Source organism: Oenanthe melanoleuca, chromosome 25 (genome assembly GCF_029582105.1).
Source record: "Oenanthe melanoleuca isolate GR-GAL-2019-014 chromosome 25, OMel1.0, whole genome shotgun sequence".
Taxonomy (NCBI): Eukaryota; Metazoa; Chordata; class Aves; order Passeriformes; family Muscicapidae; genus Oenanthe; species Oenanthe melanoleuca.
The window spans coordinates 8,776,818-8,792,833 of record NC_079358.1 but is presented as its reverse complement, the minus strand read 5'-3'; the positions used below and the strand labels follow the sequence as shown (position 1 = coordinate 8,792,833).

The window sequence follows — 16,016 nt, the reverse complement described above, 5'->3', positions numbered from 1 at the left end:
CTATGGGAATTTTCCACAGGAACGATCCCAATTCCATGGGAATGATCCCAATTCCATGGGAATGATCCCAATTCCATGGAACTCTGCCCCAGTTCCGTGGACACCCGTCCATGGGAGCGATCCCAGTCCCACGGGAACGATCCCAATTCCACGGGAACAATCCCAATTCCATGGGAATGATCCCAATTCCACGGGAACGATCCCAATTCCACAGGAATGATCCCAATTCCATGGAACTCTGCCCCAGTTCCGTGGACACCCGTCCATGGGAGCGATCCCAGTCCCACGGGAGCGCTCCAATCCCGTGGGATGATCCCGAATTCCCGCCGCAGGGTACGAGGGCTACGGCTACGGCTACGGCTACGGCCCCGAGGGCCCGGGCGGGTTCGGCTACGGCGGCGCCTGGGAGCCGGGCAGCGCCGACAACAACGGCGCCGGCGAGCCGGGAGAGGGGCCCGGCAAACCGCGCGGGGAGCCGGGAACCGGCGCGCACCCGGAGCCGGCCCAGAGCCAGGGCCGCGCCTACGGAGCCGGGAGCGACAGGTGGGGGTATAACAACGGGAATGGCAGGGATAACGGGAATGGGGATAACGGGAATAACGGGGCACCCGGAGCCAGGGCCGCGCCTACGGAGCCGGGAGCGACAGGTGGGGATGGCAGGGATAACGGGAATGGGGATAACGGGAATAACGGGGCACCCGGAGCCAGGGCCGCGCCTACGGAGCCGGGAGCGACAGGTGGGGATGGCAGGGATAACGGGAATAACGGGGATAATGGGAATGGGAATGGGAATAACGGGGCACCCAGAGCCAGGGCCGCGCCTATGGAGCCGGGAGTGACAGGTGGGGATAACGGGAATAACGGGGGTAACGGGAATGGGAATAACAGAAATGGGGATAACGGGGATAACGGGAACGGGGACAACGGGAATAACAGGAATAATGGGGATAATGGGAATAACGGGGGACCCGGAGCCAGGGCCGCGCCTACGGAGCCGGGAGCGACAGGTGGGGGTATAACAACGGGAATAACGGGAATAACGGGGATAATGGGAATGGGAATAACAGGAATGGGGATAACGGGGATAACGGGGATAACGGGAATAAGGGGAATAACGGGGATAACGGGAACAGGATAGTGGGGATAACGGGAATAACGGGGATAACGGGAATGGGAATAACAGGAATGGGGATAACGGGAATAACGGGGATAACGGGAACGGGGATAGCGGGGATAACAGGAATAACGAGGATAATGGGAATGGGAATAACAGGAATAACAGGAATAACGGGGATAACGGGGATAACGGGAACGGGGATAACAGGAATGGGGATAACTGGGATAATGGGAATGGGAATAACAGGAATGGGGATAACGGGGATAACGGGGATAACGGGGCACCCGGAGCCAGGGCCGCGCCTACGGAACCGGGAGTGACAGGTGGGGATATAACGGGAATAATGGGGATAACGGGGATAACGGGAATGGGAATAACAGGAATGGGGAGAACGGGGATAACGGGGATAATGGGAACGGGGACAACGGGAATAACAGGAATAACGGGGATAACGGGAATAACGGGGATAATGGGAATGACAGGAATGGGGATAATGGGAATGGGGATAACGGGAATAACGGGGATAATGGGAATAATGGGAATGGGAATAATGGGGATAATGGGGATAATGGGGATGGAAGTAATGCGAATAATGATAATGGGGATGATGGGGATAATGGGAATGAGAGGAATGACAGGAATTATGGGGATAATGGGAATAATGGGAATGGTGGGAATGATGGGAATAACGGCAATGAGAATGATGAGAATGATTGGAATAATAGGAATGGGGTGGGAATGATGGGAATTGTGGGAATGGGGATAATGGGGATAATGGGGATAATGGGCATGGGAATGGTGGGAATGGTGGGAATTGCAGGAATAACGGGAATAATGGAAATGGGAATGATGGGAATAATGGGAATGGGGTAGGAATGATGGGAATTGCAGGAATGGTGGAGATGGGGATAATGGGGATGGGGATAATGAGAACAATGGCAATAATGGAAATGGCGATAATGCGGATGGGAATGGTGGGAATGGTGGGATAGTAGGAATAATGGGAATGGGTATGATAGGAATGGGAATAACGGGAGTAATGGGAGTGGGTGTGATGGGGACGATGGAATTGGGGACGATGGAATTTGGGTTAATGGGGATGAGGATAACAGGGATGGGAATAATGGGATCCATTTTTTTTGGGAATGCCAACCACTTGGAACTATTTTTTGGGCATTTCCCCTCCCTTCCCTTCTCTTTGTTGTCACAAAACCCCCTCCCACCCCCCGTGTCCCCTTTTCCCATTGGAAAACCCCAGAATTCCCAATTTCAGATACGACCCGTACGATTCCTACGGCGATTCCCGCTCGGCGCTGAACGACCGTGACCTGTACCGGGCGGCCTTCGAGTACCCGGGGGATTATCCCAACGATTATCCCAACGATTATCCCAACGATTATCCTGATTATCCCAATGATTATCCCAACGATTATCCCAACGATTACCCCAACGATTATCCTGATTATCCCGATTATCCCGATTACCCCAACGATTACCCCGACTACCCCAACGAGTCCGAGCCCGACGCCAACGACCTGTACGGGCGGCGGCGCCGGCGGGAGCCGCCCTTCCCGGGGCCGCGGTTGCGGGGCTGGGGCCGGGAGCGGCCGTTCCCGGGGCCGCGGGGCGGCTGGGCCGAGCCGCGGGGGCGCCGCCTGCCCTCGCTCTTCGCGCCGCTGCCGCCCGAGCCCTTCCGCGGCCCCGGCGCCTTCCGCGGCCTCAAGCGCCCGCGCCGCGGCTGGCGCGCCTGGGACGCCGACCTCAGGGTGAGCGCCCGCCTCTGCCGTCGCTTTCCCATTGCTTTCCACGGCTTTCCGTGATTTCCCCATGATGTCCCCCTGATTTCCCGTGGGTTCCCTTGATTTCCCGTGGTTTCCCTTGATTTCCCATGGTTTCCCCTGATTTCCCCTGATGTCCCCCTGATTTCCCCCTGGTTTCCCGTGGTTTCCCTTGATTTCCCATGGTTTCCCCTGATTTCCCCTGATTTCCCCTGATTGCCCCTGATTTTCCCATGGTTTTCCATGATTTTCCCTGATTTCCCCTGATTTCCCCTGATTTTCCCATGGTTTTCCATGATTTCCCATGGTTTCCCTTGATTTCCCATGCTTTCCCATGGTTTTCCTGTGGTTTTCCATTATTTCCCCTGATTTCCCCCTGATTTCCCATGGTTTCCCCTGATTTCCCCTGATTTCCCCCTGATTTCCCCTGATTGCCCCTGATTTTCCCATGGTTTTCCATGATTTTCCCTGGTTTTCCATTATTTCCCCTGATTTCCCCTGATTTTCCCATGGTTTTCCATGATTTCCCATGGTTTCCCATGATTTCCCATGGTTTTCCTGTGATTTTCCATTATTTCCTGATTTCCCATGGTTTTCCTCTGGTTTTCCATTATTTCCCATGATTTCCCCTGATTTTCCCATGGTTTCCCATGATTTTCCCATGGTTTTCCATGGTTTCCCATGATTTCCTGTGGTTTTCCTGTGGTTTTCCATTATTTCCTGCGATTTCCCATGATTTTCCCGATTTCTGTTTATTTTCCCATTGTTTTCTAAGATTTTCCATGATTTCCACTGATTTCCCATGGTTTTCCCTGTTAGTCCCATGGCTTTCCATGATTTCCCCTGATTTCCCATGGTTTTCCTTGATTTTTCCATAGTTTTCCATGATTTTCCCCTGATTTCTCCTGATTTCCCTTGATTTTATCATGATTTTCCCATGGCTTTCCATGGTTCCCCCTGATTTCCCCGATTTCCCCTGATTTTCCCATGATTTTCCATTATTTCCCCTGATTTTCTATGATTTTTCCATGACTTTCCATGATTTTCCCCTGATTTCCCCTGATTTCCCTTGATTTTGAGAAAATTTCGGGAAAAATTTGGGGAAAAATTGCGGAAAATTTCCTCAATTTCCGCCAGATTTTTCCCAATTTCCCCCCAGTTTTCCCCCAATTTTCCGCCATGTTTTCCCAAATTTCTCCCCAATTTTCCCCAATTTTTCCCGATTTCTTCCCAAATTTTCCCCCGATTTTTCCCCAATTTTTCCCCATTTTTATCCCAAACTTCCCCCAATATTTCCCCCAATATTTTCCCCAATTTCCCCCGAATTTTCCCTCATTTTTACCCCCATTTTCCCCCAATTTTTCTCCGATTTTCCCCCAGTTTCCCCCCAATATTTCCCCCAATTTTTCCCCAATTTCTCCTCAATTTTTCCCCAAATTTTCCCCTGATTTTCCCCCAATTTTCCCTCATTTTTTCCCAAATTTCCCCCAATATTCCCCCAATATTTTCCCCCATTTTTCCCCAATTTCCCCCAATTTTCCTCCGATTTTCCCCTAGTTTTCCCCCAATATTTCCCCCAATTTTTCCCCAATTTTTCCCAATTTTTTCCCGATTTTCCCCCAATTTTCCGCCGTTTTTTCCCAAATTTCCCCTCGATTTTCCCCCAAATTTTCCCGATTTTCCCCCAATTTCCCCCCAATTTTCCGCCATTTTTCCGCCATTTTTTCCCAAATTTCCCCCAATTTTTCCCTGATTTTCCCCCCAATTTTTCCCCAATTTTCCCCCGATTTTCCCCCAATTTTCCCCCATTTTTTCCCAAATTTCCCCCAATATTCCCCCAATATTTTCCCCCATTTTTCCCCAATTTCCCCCAATTTTCCTCCGATTTTCCCCCAAATTTCCCCCAATATTTACCCCAATATTTACCCCAATTTTCCCCCAATTTCCCCCAATTTTCCTCCGATTTTCCCCTAGTTTTCCCCCAATATTTCCCCCAATTTCCCCCAATTTTCCTCCGATTTTCCCCTGATTTTCCCCCCAATTTTGCGCCATTTTTTCCCAAATTTCCCCCAATTTTTCCCTGATTTCCCCCAATTTTCCGCCATGTTTTCCCAAATTTCCCCCCAATTTTCCCCAATTTTCCCCAATTTTTCCTTGATTTCCCCCAATTTTCCGCCATTTTTTCCCAAATTTCCCCTCAATTTTCCCCCAATTTTTTCCCGAATTTCCCCCCAATTTTTCCCCCAAATTTTCCCCATTTTTTCCCCAATTTTCCCCCAATTTTTCCCCAGTCTTCTCCCCAATTTCCCCCCAATTTCCCCAAATTTTCCCCATTTTTTCCCGATTTTCCCCCAATATTTCCCCCAATTTTTCCCCAATTTCCCCCCAATATTTCCCCCAAATTTCCCCCATTTTTTCCCCAATTTTCCCCCAATTTCCCCCCAATATTTCCCCCCAATATTTCCCCCAACGTTTCCCCCGCAGCCGCAGCGGAAGCGGCTCCGCCGGGACTCCGTGGGCCGGAGGCGGCAGCAGCCGAGCGAGGACAGAGCGCCCAGAACCGACGGCTCCGACAACTCCAGCTCGGAGAACGGTGAGGGGCAGCTCCTGGGGCAGCCAGAGTGCTCATTTCGGCTAAAAATCACCCAAATCCATCCCAGATTCCTCATTTCTGGGGCTCAGTTCCGGAACCCCAACTAAAAATTCCCGGGGTTATCCCAAATTCCTGATTTTTGAGCTAAAAATCACCCATATTCATCCCAAATTCCTGATTTTTGTGGCTAAAAATTACCCAAATTCATCCCAAATTCCTCATTTCTGGGGCTCAGTTCCAGAATCCCAACTAAAAATTCCCGGGGTTATCCCAAATTCCTGATTTTTGTGGCTAAAAATTACCCATATTCATCCCAAATTTCTCATTTTTGGGGCTAAAAGTTACCCAAATTCATCCCAAATTCCTGATTTTTGAGCTAAAAATCACCCAAATTCATCCCAAATGTCTCATTTTTGTGGCTAAAAATTACCCATATTCATCCCAAATTCCTGATTTTTGTGGCTAAAAATTACCCAAATTCATCCCAAATTCCTCATTTCTGGGGCTCAGTTCCAGAATCCCAACTAAAAATTCCAGGGGTTATCCCAAATTCCTGATTTTTGAGCTGAAAATTACCCATATTCATCCCAGAGTCCTCATTTGGGGTAAAATTACCCAAATTCATCCCAGAGTGCTCATTTGGGGGTAAAAATTACCCATATTCATCCCAAATTCCTGATTTTTGTGGCTAAAAATTACCTATATTCATCCCAAATTCCTGATTTTTGGGGCTCAATTCCAGAATTCCACTTAAAAATTCCTGGGGTTATCCCAAATTCCTGATTTTTGAGCTGAAAATTACCCATATTCATCCCAAATTCCTGATTTTTGTGGCTGAAAATTACCCAAATTCATCCCAAATTCCTCATTTCTGGGGCTCAGTTCCAGAACCCCAACTAAAAATTCCCGGGGTTATCCCAAATTCCTGATTTTTGAGCTAAAAATCACCCATATTCATCCCAAATTCCTGATTTTTGTGGCTGAAAATTACCCAAATTCATCCCAAATTCCTCATTTCTGGGGCTCAGTTCCAGAATCCCAACTAAAAATTCCCGGGGTTATCCCAAATTCCTGATTTTTGAGCTGAAAATTACCCATATTCATCCCAGAGTCCTCATTTGGGGTAAAATTACCCAAATTCATCCCAAATTTCTCATTTTTGTGGCTAAAAATGGTCCATATTCATCCCAAATTCCTGATTTTTGGGGCTCAATTCCAGAATTCCACTTAAAAATTCCCAGGACTTATCCCAAATTCCCAACTTTTGGGGCTGAATTCTAGCTAAAAATTCCTAGGATTTATCCCAAAAATCCTGAATTTTGGGGCTGAATCCCAGAATCCCAACTAAAAATTCCTGGGGTTATCCCAAATTCCTGATTTTTGGGGCTCAATTCCAGAATTCCAGTTAAAAATTCCCAAGATTTATCCCAAATTCTCCAGCTTTGGGGCTGAATCCTTGAATTCCAGCTTGGAAAATTCCAGGATTTATCCCAAATTCCCAATTTTGGGGGCCCAATTCCAGAATTCCAGCTAAAAATTCCCAGGATTTATCCCAAATTCTCAAACTTTGGGGCTGAATCCTGGATTTCCAACTAAAAATTCCTGGATTTATCCCAAATTCCCAATTTTTGGGGCTGAATCCCAGAATCCCAACTAAAAATTCCTGGGATTATCCCAAATTCCTGATTTTTGGGGCTAAATTCCAGATTTGTAGCATGAAAAATCCTGGGATTTATCCCAAATTCCCAAACTTTGGGGCTGAATCCCAGATTTCCAGTTAAAAATTCCTGGATTTATCCCAAATTCCCAAATTTTGGGTTTTGCTCTTTTCAGAGGAAGGCACGGAAGGAGAATCTGGAGAAAAGGAGGAATCCAGAGGGGTGAGTGAGGGGAAATCCTGGAATTTTGGGGAATTTCTGAAGGATTTTGGGTGGGGAGAGGTGGGAGAGGGAAATTCCCAGAATTTTGGGATCTGAGGGAGGGAGATTCTGGGATTTTTGGGGAGAAATTTCTCCAGAGGGAGAAACTCCTTGAACCCTTAAATTCCCAAATTTTTTGGTTTTTCAGGAAGGGGAGGATGAAGAAGGAAGAGATTCTGAGAAAGGTGAGTTGGGAATTCCAAGGGAAATCCCAGGAATTCCTGGGGATTTTTCCAGGGAAAATCCAGGGAATTTCATCCCCAAATCCCAGAAATCTGGGGCTGATTTATTCCTAAATCCTGGATTTTGGGAATGATCCATCCCTAAAACCAGAAAATCTGGGATGAATTCATCCCTAAATCCCAGAGAAATCTGGGACTGATCTTTCCATGAATCCAAGAAATCCCCAAATCCCTGAAATCTGGGATTGATCCATCCCAAAAATCAAATTCCTGGGATTTGGGATTGGATTTGGAGTTGGATTTCCTGGGATTTTTGGTTGGAGTTTTTGTTGGATTTCTTTGGATTTGGGGTTGGATTTCCTGGAATTCTGGGCTGCATTTCCTGTAATTTTGGGTTGGATTTCTTGGGATTTTGGGCTGGATTTGGGTTGGATTTCCTTGGATTTTTGGTTGGATTTTTTGTTGGAATTCTTTGGATTTGGGGTTGGATTTCTTTGTATTTTGGATCAGATTTTGGGTTGGATTTCCTTGGATTTCGGTTGAATTTCCTGGAATTTTGAGCTGGATTTTGGGCTGGGTTTCCTTGGATTTGGTCTGGATTTCTGAGATTCCCATTTTTCCCATTTTTCCAGGGCTAACAGAGGAGATGTCCCAGATTTCCCAGCTGAGGCAGAAGCTCCAGGCCGGGAGGAAATCCCAGGATCGGCAGAAGAAGCGGCACCGGGACCGGATGGTGGAGAGGTAAATCCTGGAATGCTGGGAATCCTGGGAATATTTCCCCTGTTTCCCTTTTTTAGGGATTTTTCCCACTTTTTTAGTGATTTTTTCCAAATTTTTTAGGGATTTTTTTCCAATTTTTTAGGGATTTTTTTTCCTATTTTCCCATCTCCATTCCCATTTTTTCCCATTTTTCCCCATTTTTCCTACCCCATTCCCAATTATTTCTCCCATTTTCCCAGCCCCATTCCCGTTTTTTTTTTCCATTTCCCTACCCCATTCCCAGTTATTTTTCCCATATTTCCTCACCCCATTCCCAGTTATTTTCCCCACCCCATTCCCACTTATATTTCCCATTTCCCCACTCCATTCCCAGTTATTCCCCATTCCCAGTTACATTCCCCACTCCCAGTTATCCCCATTCCCAGTTACATTCCCCATTCCCGGTTATCCCCACTCCCAGTTCTCCCCACTCCAGTTCCCCCACTCCAGTTCCCCACTCCAGTTCCCCCCTGCAGTTCCCCCACTCCCAGTTCCCCATTCCCAGTTCCCCATTCCCAGTTCCCCATTCCCAGTTCCCCCATTCCCAGTTCCCCACTCCAGTTCCCCATTCCAGTTCCCCCACTCCAGTTCCCCCACTCCAGTTCCCCCCACTCCCAGTTCCCCATTCCCAGTTCCCCACTCCAGTTCCCCCCCCACTCCCAGTTATCCCCATTCCCAGTTCCCCACTCCAGTTCCCCACTCCCAGTTCCCCATTCCCAGTTCCCCACTCCAGTTCCCCACTCCAGTTCCCCACTCCAGTTCCCCACTGCAGTTCCCCATTCCCAGTTCTCCCCACTCCAGTTCCCCATTCCCAGTTCCCCACTCCCAGTTCCCCACTCCAGTTCCCCCACTCCAGTTCTCCCATTCAGTTCCCCCCTGCAGTTATCCCCATTCCCAGTTCCCCATTCCACTGTCCCCCCCTGCAGTTCCCCCCTGCAGTGATCCCATTCCCAGTTCCCCATTCCCAGTTCCCCATCCCAGTTCCCCCCTGCAGTTCCCCATTCCCATTTCCCCCCCTGCAGTTCCCCATTCCCAGTTCCCCCCTGCAGTTCCCCCCTGCAGCCCCCCTGCAGTCCCCCCTGCAGTTCCCCCCTGCAGTTCCCCCCCCTGCAGTTCCCCCCTGCAGTTCCCCCCTGCAGTGATCCCCATTCCCAGTTCCCCCCTGCAGTTCCCCTGCAGTTCCCCCTGCAGTCCCCCCTGCAGTTCCCCATTCCCAGTTCCCCCCTGCAGTGATCCCATTCCCAGTTCCCCACTCCAGTTCCCCATTCCCAGTCCCCCATTCCCAGTTCCCCCCTGCAGTTCCCCATTCCAGTTCCCCATTCCCAGTTCCCCATTCCCAGTTCCCCCCTGCAGTTCCCCATTCCCAGTTCCCCCTGCAGTTCCCCCCTGCAGTTCCCCATTCCCAGTTCCCCCCCTGCAGTTCCCCCCTGCAGTCCCCCCTGCAGTCCCCCCTGCAGTGACCCTCCCTTGCAGGATCCAGTTCGTGTGCTCGCTCTGTAAGTTCCGGACGTTCTTTGAGGACGAGATGCAGCAGCACCTGGAGAGCCGATTCCACCGGGAGCATTTCCAGTTCGTGGGCACGCGGCTGCCCCCGCACACAGCCCAGTTCCTGCAGGTGCCCGGCCGGGCTGGGGCTGCCCTGGGCGCCTGCTGCTCCTCCTCCTCATCCTCCTCCTCATCCTCATCCTCATCCTCATCCTCATCCTCATCCTCATCCTCATCCTCATCCTCCTCTTCATCCTCATCCTCATCCTCCTCTTCATCCTCCTCCTCATCCTCATCCTCCTCTTCATCCTCATCCTCCTCCTCCTCCTCCTCCTCCTCCTCATCCTCATCCTCATCCTCATCCTCATCCTCCTCCTCATCCTATTCCTCCTCTTCATCCTCATCCTCATCCTCATCCTCCTCCTCATCCTCATCCTCATCCTCCTCTTCATCCTCATCCTCATCCTCCTCCTCATCCTCATCCTCATCCTCCTCCTCATCCTCATCCTCATCCTCATCCTCATCCTCATCCTCATCCTCCTCCTCATCCTCATCCTCCTCCTCCTCCTCCTCTTCATCCTCATCCTCATCCTCATCCTCATCCTCCTCTTCATCCTCATCCTCCTCTTCGTCCTCATCCTCCTCTTCATCCTCATCCTCATCCTCCTCTTCATCCTCATCCTCCTCCTCATCCTCATCCTCATCCTCCTCCTCATCCTCCTCTTCATCCTCATCCTCCTCTTCATCCTCATCCTCCTCATCCTCCTCATCCTCCTTCTCCTTCTTCTCCTTCTTCTCCTTCTCCTTCTTCTCCTTCTCCTTCTCCTTCTCCTTCTCCTTCTCCTTCTCCTTCTCCTTCTCCTTCTCCTTCTCCTTCTCCTTCTCCTTCTTCTCCTTCTCCTTCTCCTTCTCCTTCTCCTTCTCCTTCTCCTCCTCCTTCTCCTCCTTCTCCTTCTTCTCCTTCTCCTCTCACTTCTCCCATTTTTCCTGCTTTTTTGTTGTCTTCTTTTTCTTTCTTTCTTTCCTTCCCATCCCTCTTTTTCTTTTTCACACTTTTCGTCTTCCCTTTCCTTTCCTTTCCTTTCCTTTCCTTTCCTTTCCTTTCCTTTCCTTTCCTTTCCTTTCCTTTCCTTTCCTTTCCTTTCCTTTCCTTTCCTTTCCTTTCCTTTCCTTTCCTTTCCTTTCCTTTCCTTTCCTTTCCTTTCCTTTCCTTTCCTTTCCTTTCCTTTCCTTTCCTTTCCTTTCCTTTCCTTTCCTTTCCTTTCCTTTCCTTTCACTTTCCTTTCTCCTTTTTGTCTCTTTTCTCCTTTTTCCCCCTTTTCCACCTTTTTCCTCTTTTCTCCCTTTTCTTTCTTTTCCTTTTTCTTTCTTTTCTTTGTTTTCTCTCTTTTCTCTCTTTCCCTTCTTCTCCCCCTCCTTTTCTCTCTCCTCTTTTCCCATTCCCAATTTTACTGGGAGCATTTCCAGCTCATGGGCACCACGAACCAGAGGATTTTTGGGATCATGATCCCAGAATTCCCAGCTGGAGGGATTGGGGAATTTCTGGGATTGCCCAGGGGATTTGGGATTGCCCAGGGGATTTGGGATTGCCCAGAGGATTTGGGATTGCCCAGGGGATTTGGGATTGCCCAGGGGATTTGGGATTACCCAGGGGATTTTGGGATTACCCAGGGGATTTGGGATTACCCAGGGGATTTGGGATTGCCCAGGGGATTTGGGATTGCCCAGGGGATTTTGGGATTGCCCAGGGGATTTGGGATTGCCCAGGGGATTTGGGATTGCCCAGGGGATTTGGGATTGCCCAGGGGATTTTGGGATTGCCCAGGGGATTTGGGATTGCCCAGGGGATTTCTGGGATTACCCAGGAGATTTGGGATTGCCCAGGGGATTTGGGATTGCCCAGAGGATTTGGGATTACCCAGGGGATTTTGGGATTGCCCAGGGGATTTGGGATTGCCCAGGGGATTTGGGATTGCCCAGAGGATTTGGGATTACCCAGGAGATTTGGGATTACCCAGGGGATTTCTGGGATTACCCAGGAGATTTGGGATTGCCCAGGGGATTTGGGATTACCCAGGAGATTTGGGATTACCCAGGGGATTTCTGGGATTACCCAGGAGATTTGGGATTGCCCAGGAGATTTGGGATTGCCCAGGGGATTTGGGATTGCCCAGGGGATTTGGGATTGCCCAGGAGATTTGGGATTACCCAGGGGATTTGGGATTACCCAGGGGATTTGGGATTGCCCAGGGGATTTGGGATTGCCCAGGGGATTTGGGATTACCCAGGGGATTTGGGATTGCCCAGGGGATTTGGGATTGCCCAGGGGATATCTGGGGTTCCCCAGGGTATTATTTTGGGGCTCCCCAGGGTATTTTGGGGTGACAGCCCCCCATTCCTGGCAGGAGTACGTGGCCAACAAGACGCGGAAGACGGAGGAGCGGCGCCGCGGGATCCGCGACATCAACGCCGTGATCCAGCAGGTCCAGAGGGAGCAGGACCTGACCCAGGGTAGGGATGGCCGGGGGTCCTGGGGGGTTTTGGGGGGTCCTGGGGGGTCCTGAGGGGTCCTGGGGGGTCCTGAGGGTTCCTGGGGATGGCCTGGGGGTCCTGGGGGGTTTTGGGGGTCCTGGGGGGTCCTGGGGGGGTCCTGAGGGGTCCTGGGGGGTTCCTGGGGGATTCCTGGGGGGTCCTGTGGGGGTTCTGGGGGGTCCTGGGGGGTCCTGGGGGGTCCTGAGGGGTCCTGGGGGGTCCTGGGGGGTCCTGGGGGGTCCTGTGGGGGTTCTGGGGGGTCCTGGGGGGTCCTGGGGGGTCCTGGGGATTCCTGGGGGGTCCTGAGGGGTCCTGGGGGGTTTTGGGGGGTCCTGGGGGGTCCGGGGGGGTTCCTGGGGATGGCCTGGGGGGTCCTGGGGGGTTTTGGGGGGTCCTGGGGGGTCCTGAGGGGTCCTGGGGGGTCCTGAGGGGTCCTGGGGAGTTCCTGGGGATGGCCTGGGGGTCTTGGGGGGGTCCTGGGAATTCCTGGGGATTCCTGGGGGATCCTGGGGGTTCCTGGGGATGGCCTGGGGGGTCCTGGAGAGTCCTGGGGATCCCTGGGGGGTCCTGGGGGGTCCCTGGGGATGGGGCTGGGGGATCCCTGGGGGTGGGAAAGTTTGGGAACGCCAGGAATGGGGCTGGAATGGCCCAGGAGGATTCTCCATTCCTGATCCCATTCCTGATCCCATTCCCATCCCAGAGCTGGGCCTGGAGCCCTGGGGATCCCAGGGAGATTTTCCAGCCCCATATCCCTGATCCCATATTCCATACCCCATATCCCATATCCCATATCCCATATCCCATATCCCTGATCCCATACCCCATACCCCGTATCCCATATCCCTGATCCCATTCCCATTCCAGAGCTGGGCCTGGAGCACTGGGAGTCCCAGGGGGGTTTTCCAGCCCCATTCCTGATCCCATATCCCCAGTCCCCTATCCCATATCCCATTCCCTGCAGAACTGGGGATCCCAGGGGGATTTCCCAGCCCCGTTCCTGATCCCATTCCCATTCCTTGGAGCCCTGGGGATCCCAGGGAGATTTCCCAGCCCCAATCCTGATCCCATATCCCATATCCCTGATCCCATTCCCATTCCAGAGCTGGGCCTGGAGCCCTGGGGGTCCCAGGGGGATTTCCCAGCCCCAATCCTGATCCCATACCCCATATCCCTGATCCCATATCCCTGATCCCATACCCCATATCCCTGATCCCATACCCCATTCCCTGGAGCCCTGGGGATCCCAGGGGGATTTCCCAGCCCCATTCCTGATTCCATACCCCATATCCCTGATCCCATACCCCATATCCCTGATCCCATATCCCATTCCTTGGAGCCCTGGGGATCCCAGGGGGATTTCCCAGCCCCAATCCTGATCCCATACCCCATATCCCTGATCCCATACCCCATATCCCTGATCCCATATCCCATTCCCTGGAGCCCTGGGGGTCCCAGGGGGATTTCCCAGCCCCATTCCTGATTCCCAACCCCATATCCCTGACCCCACATCCCATAATTTGTCAGAGCTGGGCCTGGAGCACTTTGTGAGGAAGGTGGAGGCCGCTCACTGCTCGGCCTGTGACCTGCTGCTGCCCATGCACTTCGGCTCCATCCAGAAACACCTCAAGTCCCTGGACCACAACCACAACCGCCGTGTGAGCCCCAAATCCTGGGAATTCCTGCAGGGGGAGCCAAATCCTGGGAATTCCTGCAGGGAGCCACAAATCCTGGGAGTTCCTGCAGGGAGCCACAAATCCAGCTGGGAATTCCTGCAGGGAGCCACAAATCCAGCTGGGAGTTCCTGCAGGGAGCCACAAATCCTGGGAATTCCTGAAAGGGAGCCACAAATCCTGGGAGTTCCTGCAGGGGGAGCCACAAATCCTGGGAGTTCCTGCAGGGGGAGCCAAATCCTGGGAATTCCTGAAAGGGAGACACAAATCCTGGGAATTCCTGCAGGGGGAGCCAAATCCTGGGAATTCCTGAAAGGGAGACACAAATCCTGGGAATTCCTGCAGGGGGAGCCAAATCCTGGGAGTTCCTGCAGGGGGAGCCAAATCCTGGGAGTTCCTGCAGGGAGCCACAAATCCTGGGAATTCCTGCAGGGGGAGCCACAAATCCTGGGAGTTCCTGAAAGGGAGCCACAAATCCAGCTGGGAATTCCTGAAAGGGAGCCACAAATCCTGGGAATTCCTGAAAGGGAGCCACAAATCCTGGGAATTCCTGCAGGGAGCCAAAAATCCAAACTGGGAATTCCTGCAAGGGAGCCAAAAATCCAAACTGGGAATTCCTGCAGGGAGCCACAAATCCTGGGAGTTCCTGCAGGGAGCCACAAATCCTGGGAATTCCTGCAGGGAGCCACAAATCCTGGGAATTCTGAAAGGGAGCCACAAATCCTGGGAATTCCTGCAGGGAGCCACAAATCCAGCTGGGAATTCCTGCAAGGGAGCCACAAATCCTGGGAATTCCTGCAGGGAGGCCCTGAAAATCCCAGGATTTCCCACTGGGGGAGCCCCAAATTCCAGGAATTCCCACACAGCCCCAAATTCCAGGAATTCTTACAGGGATTTCCCTGGATTTGTGTCCTCAGACCATTTTCCCCCTGGGAATTTTTTTTTGGGAATTTCTTCTCCCAGCCCCTTGTTCCCTGGGAATTTTTGGGGAATTTCCCTGGATTTGTGTCCCAACCCCTGGAATTCCCTTTTTTCCAGGCCATGATGGAGCAATCCAAGAAATCCTCACTGGTGGTGGCCAGGAGCATCCTCAACAACAAACTCATCAGCAAAAAACTGGAAAAGTACCTCAAGGTGGGAGTTTTTTGGGAATATTTGGAGTTTGGGGATTTTTTGGGAATATTTGGAGTCTGGGGATTTTTTGGGAGAATATTTTGGAGTTTGGGTGGGGAAATTCCTGAATTTTTTTATGCTCTGTGGGGTTGAGGCTGGAGCTGCTCCTGGAGTTGGGATTTTGGGGAATTTTGGGGTGGGAGGGGGATTAAATCCTCTTAATCCCATCTCATAAATTCCAGAAATCCCATCCCCTAAATCCCATTAAACCCATCAATCCCATCCTATAAATCCCATGAAATCCTATAAATCTCAAAAATCCCATCCCAAAAATCCCATAAATCCCATCCCATATGGGAATTCCATCCAGGCAGGAATTCCTGCCCAAAATTCCCATTTTTATCCAGATTTGGGGGAGTGAGAGGTGACAATTCCTTGGAGAATCTCAAGGGAAGCTCCAAAATTTTTTTTTTTTATGGATTTTTTTTTCCCTTTTTTTTCTCTTTTTTTTTGTTTCCAGGGGGAAAATCCCTTCACAGATGATCCCGAGGAAAAGGAGGAGCACGAGGAAGGGGAAGGAGCAGGGGAGGAAAATTCTGAAAATCCTGAGGAAAATCCCCAAAATCCTGAGGAAAATCCCAAGGAAAATCCCCAAAATACTGAGGAAAATCCCCAAAATCCTGAGGAAAATCCCCAAAATCCTGAGGAAAATCCCCAAAATACTGAGGAAAATCCCCAAAATACTGAGGAAAATGCTGAGGAAAATCCTGAGGAAAATGCTGAGGAAAATCCCAAAAATCTTGAGGAAAATCCTGAGGAAAACCCCGAGGAAAACAAAAATCCTGAGGAAATTCCAGCAGCTGAAAAC

At 50.9% G+C, this 16,016-nt stretch overlaps 1 protein-coding gene across 1 annotated transcript in view; it reads left to right on the top strand.

The window, feature by feature from the left end:
* Positions 1-230: 230 nt before the first annotated feature.
* AKAP8L (A-kinase anchoring protein 8 like) overlaps positions 231-16,016 on the top strand; it is a 17,662-nt gene continuing 1,876 nt past the window's right edge. The window contains exons 1-12 of the mRNA XM_056509963.1: positions 231-246; positions 333-543; positions 2,391-2,883; positions 5,380-5,488; positions 7,322-7,368; positions 7,556-7,592; positions 8,222-8,330; positions 9,822-9,963; positions 12,239-12,344; positions 13,890-14,020; positions 15,074-15,169; positions 15,669-16,014. Coding sequence (XP_056365938.1) covers positions 231-246; positions 333-543; positions 2,391-2,883; positions 5,380-5,488; positions 7,322-7,368; positions 7,556-7,592; positions 8,222-8,330; positions 9,822-9,963; positions 12,239-12,344; positions 13,890-14,020; positions 15,074-15,169; positions 15,669-16,014 — 1,843 coding nt within the window. The remainder of the gene's footprint in view (positions 247-332; positions 544-2,390; positions 2,884-5,379; positions 5,489-7,321; positions 7,369-7,555; positions 7,593-8,221; positions 8,331-9,821; positions 9,964-12,238; positions 12,345-13,889; positions 14,021-15,073; positions 15,170-15,668; positions 16,015-16,016) is intronic.